General features: G+C 42.6%; 1 protein-coding gene across 2 annotated transcripts in view; it reads right to left on the reverse strand.

The window, feature by feature from the left end:
* Positions 1–12,814, reverse strand: part of tead1a (TEA domain family member 1a) — a 53,958-nt gene that overhangs the window by 31,443 nt on the left and 9,701 nt on the right. The window contains exon 3 of one of the 2 annotated variants that reach the window (XM_060884784.1): positions 742–994. In XM_060884784.1, the coding sequence (XP_060740767.1) occupies positions 742–943 (202 nt within the window). In that variant the 5' untranslated portion in view covers positions 944–994. Of the gene's footprint in view, positions 1–741; positions 1,031–12,814 lie in introns of both variants that reach the window. The other variant, XM_060884783.1, reaches the window with a different exon arrangement.

Consider the following 12,814-nt stretch of genomic DNA (forward strand, 5'->3'; position numbering starts at 1 on the left):
TTTATTTCTCAAACTCTCCCCTCTGTTAGTCCCAGTGTAGGAGGCGTGGCCTCTGTACCCTTCAGTCCCAGTGTAGGAGGCGTGGCCTCTGTACCAGTCAGTCCCAGTGTAGGAGGCGTGGCCTCTGTACCCTTCAGTCCCAGTGTAGGAGGCGTGGCCTCTGTACCCTTCAGTCCCAGTGTAGGAGGCGTGGCCTCTGTACCAGTCAATCCCAGTGTAGGAGGCGTGGCCTCTGTACCAGTCAGTTCCAGTGAAGGAGGCGTGGCCTCTGTACCAGTCAGTTCCAGTGAAGGAGGCGTGGCCTCTGTACCAGTCAGTTCCAGTGAAGGAGGCGTGGCCTCTGTACCAGTCAGTTCCAGTGAAGGAGGCGTGGCCTCTGTACCAGTCAGTTCCAGTGAAGGAGGCGTGGCCTCTGTACCAGTCAGTTCCAGTGTAGGAGGCGTGGCCTCTGTACCAGTCAGTCCCAGTGTAGGAGGCGTGGCCTCTGTACCCTTCAGTCCCAGTGTAGGAGGCGTGGCCTCTGTACCAGTCAATCCCAGTGTAGGAGGCGTGGCCTCTGTACCAGTCAGTTCCAGTGAAGGAGGCGTGGCCTCTGTACCCCTCAGTTCCAGTGCAGAAGTATTAAGCATTAATAATAATGAATCATTCATATCAGTTCATCATAGCTAACCAGTACAGGGAGTTTTCAAGCCACTTAAACCACTAGAAGGAAACCACTAGAACCACTAGTTTGAGACTCACCGTACATCTTGCCTTCATCAGAGAGGATGATCTTGCGGCGGCCACAAGGTGGATAGATGGCCAGTGCCTCCTGAAAGCTCTGCTCGATGTCGGGGCTCCACACGCCCTCCGCGTCACTGTCGGTGGGCTTTTCGCTCGAGTCGTTCATCCTCTCCATCTCCTCTCCTCCACTCTCACTGCCACTCCAGCTGCTTGTGTCCATCGAGACGCCTGGGACCTGCAGCCGAGTCTGAACGACGACTGACGAAAAAACCTGGGAGAAGATGGAGAGAGCCATTTCTGTTGAAGCCTTTAAAAGACAAAAACACCCAATATATCGATAAGAACAAACAAGGCCAAAGAGAGGTCTTATTCTAGCAACGAATGGCTTCAGGAAGTGCAAAAAAAAAAAAAAAGATGGAAAGTATCAGAAGCTGGAACACACAAAAGTTCTATTTCGAGCAGAGTAATAATGAAAAACAGGAAAGAGCTCTGACTAAGAGTGAGACATGAGGAAAGGAGAGACGAGAACACAGCAGGATACAGGGTAGGGATTCATCATAGTAAAAGCTGCTTCTGCCTCTCAAGTATTGGCCTGTAAAAACTCTGATGTGATTAGCAAACAAGCCTTTTATGTGTATGACCGAACAGTTAAGTGGTCAGATTTAGAAATGAAATTAGAAATAACGTTAAAAATATTCAGAGAATGCACTCGGGCTAAAAGTCCAATTCCCTGTGTGTGTTTTTTTTTTTTTTTTTACCGGATTGTGTTCACCTGTTGTGTGCTAGCACTTGATTAGCACATCTCCTCGAATGCAAAGTCGCATCGTACATCAGTGTAGTTAATTGTTTGTTTTTGGTGTATCAGAGTGTTCTGTAGTTCTGCTATTCCCTGGTACAACATTTTGGATTTCCTGAGTTTTTACCTCTCTGTGTTCACCTGCATTGTGTTAGTCCTTGTTCATTGCAAAGTCTCATCCTTGTTCATTGCAAAGTCTTGTTTCTATTGTATTTGTTTGTTTCCTAGTTCTGCGATTTCTTGCTTTTTGTCTCTGGTTCCCATACAACAGTTCAGACTTTGGATTTGGTGAGTGTAATGCCTAATGACAGGTCGTGGCCTAATGGTTAGAGAGTCTGACTCGTAATCCTAAGGTTGTAGGTTCGAGTCTCGGGCCGGCCACGACTGAGGTGCTCTTGAGCAAGGCTCCGAACCCCCCAACTGCTCCCCGGGTGCCGCAGCATAAATGGCTGCCCACTGCTCCGGGTGTATGTTCACGGTGTGTGTGTGTTCACTGCTCTGTGTGTGCACTTTGGATGGGTTAAATGCAGAGAACAAATTCTGAGTATGGGTCACCGAACTTAGCCGTATGTCACATCACTTTCCTCTTTCACTTTCGTGTGATACCTGATTGTGTTAACCTGTTCGGTGTTAGTCTCATTACAGCTCATTGTCCTTAAGTCCATGCTTTTTGTTTTGTTATACTAAAGTGTTTCCATCTTCTGCAATGTCCTGTGTTTGAACCTGGTTCTTGTACCACATTCTGATTATGGGCCTAATTCTAATAATGACCTTATGGTCAAGGGGAAGTCGTGGCCTAATGGTTAGAGAGTTTGACTCCTAACCCTAAGGTTGTGGGTTCGGGTCTCTTGCACACTGCTCCGGGTGCGTGTTCACGGTGTGTGTTTACACTGCTGTGTGTGCACTTTGGTTAAATGCAGAGAACGAATTCTGAGTATGGGTCACCACACTTAGCCGTATGTCACGTCATTTCACTCATATCACTCGGCTCAACCCTTCAGCTTTCGTTTGGTAACGAAGTCCTTTTGCTCCTCCGTTCATCCTCTACTCTTCCTCTGTTAGAGTAGATCTTAACATAATCACAGTGACAGCCAGAGAGACTCGGCCACCTTTAAAAGGCCGTGAAAGGCGACGAGAAGACGTGTAATCTAAGAGCTAATTGAGGAGTGGCGGTTAATCCAGAACAGCTGCGATCGTGCTGGAGAACACTTCCACAGTTTGTTCCCGGTGAGAGTGTTGAACGAAGATGCTTTATAATAAATCCTGACATGAATGCCGGGTTTATCCGCAGGGCAATCACAACGCTTTATATGCCGATATGCTGCTCCACATATGGGTCGCTGGCCAACCTGGAACTGTCGGCACTCATCCAAAACAAAGCCACTGGTCATGCTGGTCCTTTGGGGTGGAGTCAGTCAGTCACTACGATGCAACTTTAATAATCCAGATGAGAACTGGATGGATGTTACGGATGAGGGAAGTCCCTGAGCGAGTACCAGCATGCATGATAAGGGACTCTATTCTGACATCTAAGACATTTACTGAGTACACGGTCACGTCGTCCTCTGTAAAACTTGTCTAGTTACAAGTTCACTCTACAAGCGAAAGACTGTTTAGGATCCACCTTCTTCCTGCTGCTGTAAAAACGATTAGTGCGGCGTATGACTGCATTGCTTTGGCAGCAGTAGGTGTAATGTCATGATTCAGCGGTTATAACGACAAACCCTATTGGTTACTTCAGGCAGGTTTGTTTCTTCTGGTTTAAAGAAGTGTGTTACATTCACAGATCTAAAGTTAAGACGGTCTAGAAGAGATCCTTTATTTACTGATGTTAGACAATATAGCAGCTGCTTGACTACAAGAGCATCACACAGTCTGTATTACATCTGATGCTGGCACTAAAACCCAAGCTCTATGGTGTGATGTGTTCAGGCTTTGAAATCATTTCCCACTTCCTTAAAGAACTCAACTGATTTTTATTACTGTGAATGTACCAGTGCGCCTGGTGAATGTACCAGTAAGCCTCTGAGATCTTCACCGATGCATTTATGGCATTTGGCGGATGCCCTCATTCAGTGCCCCTTTATTAATTTATTTAATTTCTACATCCGAGCAAGTGGAGGCAAATGACCTCTCTCAAGGTCCCTGCAGTGACTCTCCGGTAGTCCAACGTCTTAACCACAGAGCCACCACTTCTCACAAGAATCAACAATATAGATAAATACGCTAAATCGTCCTCTGTCAAGGGCGGAATTTCACATCTTCCTACGAAAGAAAGAATGAATGAATAGCGACACAGCAGCAAAAGGTTTGTTACTCCTACAATTTGTCATGGGGTGTAGGAAAAGAATACGCAGGCAGCCGGTTATTAAAATGTTTAATAAATAAAATTAAAAAAAAAAAAAACACAGAATATGTGAAACGCTTTCTTCTGGGATGGCGGTTGAGCAGCAGATATCATTAAATTATCACTCTTTTGCTTTCTGTCATTTATATAAAACATGTAATAAAGTATAGAATCCAAAGCATTACGCTAAACTTTACAGGCTCTTTATCTCTAGACTGAAAGCGATCGGCGTGAACGGGCTTCGTTTGTTGACTGGGAATCTTCTGTACGAATTCCACATGGTAATAAACCTTGACATTTACACACATCCTGTTTGAAAAGATGTTTCTCTTTAAAACGTCGACCCGATGATCAAATGATGAGCCGAACTGAGAGAGTAAACAGATCCGGCAGGCATCATCTCCGCAGAGCGGAGACACTCCCAAATGTGGACAGAAGGTTTACAATAAAAAAGTTTTTTACAATCAATTAAAAATAAAGCAAAAAGTTACGCAAGATCAGATCTGATGATCGGCTCAAAGCTTTCCAGGGAAAAGGCCAGTGGAAACGGTGGAGCCTTTTGAAGAGCTCCATGTGTTTCCAGTTGAGAATGACGTGTGTGTGTGTGCGTGTGTGTGTGTGCGCGTGTGTGTGTGTGTGTGTGCGTGCGTGGGGCCCAATTTATCTTTGCTGAATACTTACTGTATATAATGAACTTGTAAGTGGGCGGGAAAATGCGAGCATGCTGAAGCATGCATCATCTTCATGACTAGGAGATGAGACAATAATCACTTCCAGCACAGTGTGTGTGTGTGTGTGTGTGTGTGTGTGTGTGTATTGTGGCTTCTAGCCAGGACCCCTAGTGCGATGTGTTGCTTTCCCGCATATGTGGAATAATCATCCAGATACGTCAAACGAAAAGAAAAATTGTTTCACCGACAGAAAAACTTTCCAGGGTGACTGAAGACATGCTGTTTTTGGGGTGTTTATAAACTGCAGAGACGTGAGGAGGCAGTCTGCTGTCATCACGGCTCTCACTTTACACTTCTGCAGCAGTAATGAATTCGACAAGAACAACAAGCTACTTTATTACTATGAAGCGCGCACTGACTCTCTGGATTATTGTCGTCATTATAAAGCACGAAACTGCTCTAAAAAGGGGGGGTCTGTGTTCTGGTAATAGATGATCAAAAGTGAGTGGATATTAATGACAAACAAATAAAAGTAATCTGATTGGTTACAGGGGTGTTGAGGGTGGGACCTGCAGTCTGATTGGCTACAGGGGTCTTGAGGGTTAGACCTGCAGTCTGATTGGTTACAGGGGTGTTGAGGGTTAAACCTGCAGTCTGATTGGTTACAAGGGTGTTGAGGGTTAGACCTGCAGTCTGATTGGTTAGAGCAGCATTGAGGGAGAGACCTGCAGTCTGATTGGTTACAAGGGTGTTGAGGGTTAGACCTGCAGTCTGATTGGTTAGAGCAGCATTAAGGGAGAGACCTGCAGTCTGATTGGTTACAGGGGTGTTGAGGGTTAGACCTGCGTCTGATTGGTTACAGGGGTGTTGAGGGTTAGACCTGCAGTCTGATTGGTTAGAGCAGCATTAAGGGAGAGACCTGCAGTCTGATTGGTTACAGGGGTGTTGAGGGTTAGACCTGCAGTCTGATTGGTTACAGGGGTGTTGAGGGTTAGACCTGCAGTCTGATTGGTTAGAGCAGCATTAAGGGAGAGACCTGCAGTCTGATTGGTTACAGGGGTGTTGAGGGTTAGACCTGCGTCTGATTGGTTACAGGGGTGTTGAGGGTTAGACCTGCAGTCTGATTGGTTAGAGCAGCATTAAGGGAGAGACCTGCAGTCTGATTGGTTACAGGGGTGTTGAGGGTTAGACCTGCAGTCTGATTGGTTACAGGGGTGTTGAGGGTTAGACCTGCAGTCTGATTGGTTACAGGGGTGTTGAGGGTTAGACCTGCAGTCTGATTGGTTACAGGGGTGTTGAGGGTTAGACCTGCAATCTGATTGGTTAGAGCAGCATTGAGGGAGAGACCTGCAGTCTGATTGGTTAGAGCAGCATTGAGGGAGAGACCTGCAGTCTGATTGGTTACAGGGGTGTTGAGGGTTAAACCTGCAGTCTGATTGGTTACAGGGGTGTTGAGGGTTAGACCTGCAGTCTGATTGGTTACAGGGGTGTTGAGGGTTAGACCTGCAGTCTGATTGGTTACAGGGGTGTTGAGGGTTAGACCTGCAGTCTGATTGGTTAGAGCAGCATTGAGGGAGAGACCTGCAGTCTGATTGGTTACAGGGGTGTTGAGGGTTAGACCTGCGTCTGATTGGTTACAGGGGTGTTGAGGGTTAGACCTGCAGTCTGATTGGTTACAGGGGTGTTGAGGGAGAGACCTGCAGTCTGATTGGTTACAGGGGTGTTGAGGGAGAGACCTGCAGTCTGATTGGTTAGAGCAGCATTAAGGGAGAGACCTGCAGTCTGATTGGTTACAGGGGTGTTGAGGGTTAGACCTGCAGTCTGATTGGTTACAGGGGTGTTGAGGGTTAGACCTGCAGTCTGATTGGTTAGAGCAGCATTAAGGAAGAGACCTGCAGTCTGATTGGTTACAGGGGTGTTGAGGGTGGGACCTGCAGTCTAACTGATTTGATTGGTTTGTCACGATCTCGACAGCATACTGCCCATCGGAACCACACAAGTGATGCTGACGAGGGTCATCACAGCTTTGCTGACTTCACTTACTCTTCATGATATATGATATGTGCAGCGGGTAATCTTGTCAAAATTTATGAAAAGCAAACACAGCTCTCATCTAACACACGTCAAGAGAAGATTAATTTCTCAAATGTCAATCAAATGTCAGATGTCAAACAAACACCTTGATCGAAACTAAAAAGGATTTCCATTAATCCATGTCTGCAGAAACCGGCCTTTAAAGTCGGCAAAACGGGCTTCAATTTAAGACGCAAGACTTAAGGAGAGGTTTATTAGGTCTCCAACCCTCGAGTGTAGATCTGAGCTGAGCAGGATTTCTCCGGCTGACGAGGAAAGTACAGGGGACTAAGAGCACTTGTAAGGTTAAATATAATAAACATGTTTTGTAAGAAAACAAAGCTGTAACCTGGCTGTAACTGAACAGCTGTTGGACGAGGTGCATTTTTAACTAGTGTGGATGTGAGATGATTAAAGAGAGGCCTACGGTGTTGGCTTAATAAAGACGACGCAGCTGAAAATACAATTCACGCCCTGTAATTTACCGCAGCTCGCACTTCAAAAGGCACTACAAAAAAAAAAAAACATTGAGAGGACAAACAGGGGAAGAGAACAGAGAGTGAATAAAAGAAACTAGAAGAAATAAAGAGGAGAAAAAGATGAATTTAAAGGCTGCGTCAGAGCTTCAGCATGGTTATGGGATTATCGCGGCATTTTTCTTTCCCGTGACGTCTCTCCTTCTGAATAAGACAAACCGATCTGACTAAAACCTGAAACTTGGAATTTCCGACTGTATAATCGGTAAACAATTTGCCCGCAAACGAATCGCGCTGCTTGACCGAACCGCGAAAAATCCGCTCGATCGGTCCAACAACAAATCCAGCATTTGGTGAAGAGTCCAAACTACCAACAGTAAGTGTGTATAATTCTCAGCTGTGACGTTTGGAGCCAGGACACAGAGTCAAGCACTGGTTCGGTGTGTGTGTGTGTGTGTGTGTGTGTGTGTGTACAGAGCAGCAGATGGAGGAGAGAGATTAGTCATGCGGCAGTGTTCTGCACTCGCTCTCTCACTCTCACTTCAGCTTCCAGGAGACTATTTTTTTGGCTGAGAGCGGGCGATTCGGCCCAACCATAAAGACGCATGGACACCCTGGGCAGCTGCTCCACTCCCTCCGGCCACTGCTGGTGTGTGTGTGGGTGTGTGTGTGTGTGTGTGAGTGGAGCTTAAGTCTTGACAGTGCCAGGCAGTTGTAATTAAATGTAATGATATGCATTTATGCAGCATGTGTAGAGACTGTGTTTATAGTTGCGTTACGCCGTCACCGTTTTACTGTTGGCTCGTCCCACTGAGTTTATATTAACGCCGGATCTAAACAGCTTACTGAGCAGCGATGCGGTCACCTGCATTTGTCAGTTTCTGCTGTGAATTGGTGACACCTAAAAAGTCTAGATCAGTGGTTCAGCATTTAAGCGTCCCACTTCCACAGCATGCGTTCAGGAGGACGAGGTGTTCTGGGGAACAGGAAACAGCAGCCTGTGTGTTCAGCACTTTTTTAGATGATAAAAGGAAACAACTTTATTCTATAAAGCCACATTTCAACACAAAGCACTGACGGAAAAATAAAAAAATATGTTTTAGATAACAGACTTACAGTCCAGTTAATTAGACTTTTTTTTAACTGTGACCTCGTGACTAATCTTCACTTACAGAGAACGTAATCAGGAGACTAAAGACAGGTACAAATGTCAGACATATACTCTGTTCTAATAGGTACTGTATACATGCTGGGAAAACTAACTAGCTAACTAACTAACTAACTAACCTACCTTAACAAAATTTCAAAGAAAATAACTAACAAACAAATCAAAATAAATAACCAAAATTCACTAACAAACTAAATAACCGACTAAATCACATTTATTAATTGAAAAAAATAAAATAAACAAAATAAACAAAACAATAAAAACTAAACAACAAATAAAGAACCAAACAAAAATAACTAGGAAAAACAATATTTTTAATTAAATTAAAACAAACTAAATGAAATGAGTGAATAAAGTAACAAACAAAATAAATTACCCAAATTAACTAACATACAAACAACAAAAAAAATTAAACTAGCAACTGAAGCAAAAAACTAACTCATTTTTTTTAATTAACAAACTCTAACAAGCTGCAACTAAAAGTAAATAAACCAATAAACTAAACACTAACAAATTAACTTAAAAAAGAATATGAAACTAACAAAAAACACAAAATACAAACAAAATATAAAAGAAAAAAAATTAAAAGCTAGCAACAAGCTAACAAACGAGTTAATAATCGGACAGATATCTGAATCATCTGAAGTGCCTAAAACAAACAAACAAACAAACAAAAAACAAACAAACAAACAAATATCTTAACTGGTCAGTTCATTTTAAATAAGTTTAGTTAAATATAATTCTGATATAATGAAGAAAGATTTTTAATCTCTAAAATTTCACAAGAAAAGAAGTTTTAGCATTAAAGTGGTGTGTGATTAGACACACACAGATTAGACACACACAGACCCTCCAGTCTAATGAGAATTTGCATAGTAAACAAGCATCATTTTACACACACACACACACACACACACACACACACACACACACACACACACACACACGGTGTTCAGACATGCGTGTTTCCTCAGTGAGGAAGGAGAGACAGATGGACGTGTAATTACTGTACACGTCTCTCCAGCGTCTCCATGTTAATCCTGTTACCCGTGTCTCAGTACATTGTTAGGAACGTTTCACTCTTCGTCATGAATTTTTGATTAACGGTTGCCGTGCCGCATTAGCAGGAGAACATGCCGAGCGTGCCGGATCGGCCCCCGTGCTGCGCTCCATAGACTGGAGGAACAGGAAGTCTCTCCATCTCACTTCATTACCAAATTAAGCTGTAATCGAACGGTCGAGCTCTCAGTCAGCGCATTAGCCGCAATCTGCTATTCAGCCAATTCCCACAGAGAGGAAAACAAACAGCGCAGGCTTCGGCATGACCTCGCGCCGCTGCCGTGTTAATCAGCCGACAGACCGGAGACAGAGCGTAGAGAAGAACCGTACGGCTCCGTGTTCCACGTGTCGAAGGAGTGAATGATTTGTCCTGAAACATTTTTACACTCTGGGGATTGATTCGTTTTTACTCTGTTCTGTTTTTACTCTACATCACACGTATGCATCGATACTAAAAGGAGTCAATGGATCGGTTCGCGATGCCGACTGCAATATTTAGATTCGATTCTCAGAAGATTTGGAGCAAAACCTTCTGAATGAAGCAAAATGATGAGTGAAAATTGAAAAATTTCCTGTAAAACTGAAATTGGGGGAAAAAAAAAAAAAAAAAATAATTCGATCTGAATTGCTACGAAGGTTAAATAATAAAAAAAATTTAAATCTTCGAAAACGTAGTTGAATAAATGGAGTGTCTGGAGACTTCCGGAGAGAAGGAACGACGGCAGCGGAAGTAGAGCTCCAAAGTCGGATCTTATGTCTGATTTCTGTGGCTCGTGGTGCTGCTATCAGACTTCAGACTGCAGATGGAATCCTCTGGTGTTCAAACGGTTGTGTTCCATGAGGAATTAAGAAGACGCTGATTTCCACATGACACGTTACATAAACAGTGATGTCCAGCGGTACTGTGCTGGTTTACTCACAAGAAAGATCTCCACCGTCCCATATAACGTGATACTACGCTGTATGACGGAAGCCTAGTGAACGTTGTTGTAAATCATCCGCACAAGTATGAACTACCAAACAAAGCCAACTGACTGACAAACTAAAATAAACAATTAACCAAAACAAATGAACTACCAAAGAAAAACAAACTAACTGAAAAACTAACAAATAAAACAATAAACAAACAAATAAACAAACAAAAAAAGAAAACTACTAAACTAAATGAACTAACAAAACAAAATAAAGAAAACTGTAGCTAAGAAACAAAACTGTTAACTCAACTAGCCAACGAAATAGTTGTGTTTGTTAGTTCGTTTATTTTGTTTGTTAGATTCGTTAATAATTGTGTTGGTTAGTTTACTTACTGACAAACAAAATAAACCAAATCAACAAAACTATTAACTAAATTAAACAAAATAAACTAAAACTATTGACTAAATCAAAACAAACTGAGTAACAACAAACTCCCACCTAACAACCAACTTAAAAAAAACCCCAAAAAAAACACTTGTCTCTTGTCCTGAGGAGCTTGTCGGTTATTTTCCACGTTGGATCCTGCCACTTGTTCGTAGTGTTTAGTTATTTAGTTTCCTAGCATGAAGCTAGCATTAGGATCGAGTACCTTTGTATCGACTCGTCTCCTTACCATCTCTTTACCGAGAGGCCACTTAGCGATACAAAAGACAATAAACTACACTTCAGATATGATAAAACTTATCTTTTCTGAAATGTCATCATGGGACTTTTTTTGTTTTAAATAAACCCCTGGCTCGGGCTATCATTTACCGCTCGCACCACATATATGACGTGTTCACGCTCAGCGCTATTAGTCTCATTTTAAGACCTTCATCAGAAAGGTCAAATTCAATCAAATCAATAAAGCCCGACCTGAAATCCCTTTTAAGCCTCGAGAGAAAGGCTTTCGATTTCCATCGCCACGGCGTTGTGTATCGCGAGTCACGGCGGGATTTTCTGCTTTTATTTTATCCTTCAAGAGTGCGAGAGAAATATTCATTTAAAGAATGCATTACAGACGAGGAAGGATCATGAAAACAATCCAGAAAACTGCTACAGAACTTTAGAGAAGATATTTGTTTGAATTTATGTCGCAATGTTGGTCACATTAACAGAAGCCTGTCCTGAATTTTTTTTTTTTTATAAATGATAAGATTTTGAAAATGTCTAGCAAAACAAAACAGAAAAAAAATGTAATCTTTAAAATCGTTAAAAAAAAAAAAAAAAAAAAAAAAATTATAATTAAATTGCCTGAAAAATATTTTATTTAAAAAAAAACAAAATAAAAGTATAAATAAAAAATAAATAAACAAACAAAATGAATTAAAAAAATAAAAGTATAAAAGTAAAAATAAAAGTTAGCTTTTCTGCAATAAAACTGCTTGGCCTTTTTAATCCTTAGAATAATAAAAATTATCGTTTCTATTCCCTTCTAATTATTAATAAGATCAGGAAATCTTCGATATCTCCGAAAACCATACTTTGACATAGTTTTAGGATTATTTTGTTATATCGCTCCCTGTAACGAAGAAGATGACGACACTCAAGTCTTACAAATTTATCTTTCGCACGTTTTCTCCGTATCCGCTAAAGCTACGGTTTCGGCGTCACGTTATGTGCGTTATATAGTCGGTTAGCAAACGCCGTCAGTTTTCCATTTCAGACGATACGATCCTTCGCACGTTCATAGACGAGACGCTAGGGTTCACGGTGCACAGCGTACGTGTAAAGTGTGTAGACGTCATTTGGGACGCGGCTTGTGACTTTACACGTTCGCATACACGCAAAGTGCTTCGAAGGTTTAATTAAAAAATTGTTAGTTATCGCAGAGTATCAGAAAAGTAGCTACATAATGTGATACAATGCCTCGGATCATCCAGCTCTAGTATTAGAGCCAAAGGCTGATTAAACTGCTGGGTCATTTATATTAATGATGCAGTTCTGACCCTGTTTTCACTTAAAGACCATCACTGACTCTTCTAACGCATGATTTCACTGTTTAAATTAATTAGCATGAAACATAAAATGAATTTTGTTTTTTCTAAAAGAAGAAGAAGAAGAAGAAAAAAAAAAAGGGTTTCATCTTTTCCCTGTAAAACTCCTGCAGACTGAATTCAGCTGCTTTCGTTTCACTGAGTGTGGTGTGATACGGTGCCAGAGACCCTACACAAAGTGCACTTCCTAGTCATTGTACACACACAATCCCGGAGGAGAGCCACTTCCCCTTCTCTATTGTCAAGCCGACGTATCCCACGAGCGCCGCGGCCGTGTTTTGCAGAGTCAGAGCTGTTATCTGAAGGAGGTCTGCAATGGTCCGTCTTACAGCCCCGCAGCTCCTCCTCCAGGAAATGAAAGGGACGGCTCGTACAAATAAACGTGACCTCCGGAGCAGCGGCGCGGTCCAGCCCTTGCTCCTAACCAGCTGTGAGCAAACAGAGGGATAAAGACGGACGTCCAGTAATGGAGGCAAGATCGGGAACAGGAAACGTTCTGCTCTACATACGGAGACGTGACCATGTGCCGCTACGCCGATAAACTGACAAT

The sequence above is a fragment of the Tachysurus vachellii genome, chromosome 13 (assembly GCF_030014155.1).
Source record: "Tachysurus vachellii isolate PV-2020 chromosome 13, HZAU_Pvac_v1, whole genome shotgun sequence".
NCBI classification, from domain to species: Eukaryota; Metazoa; Chordata; class Actinopteri; order Siluriformes; family Bagridae; genus Tachysurus; species Tachysurus vachellii.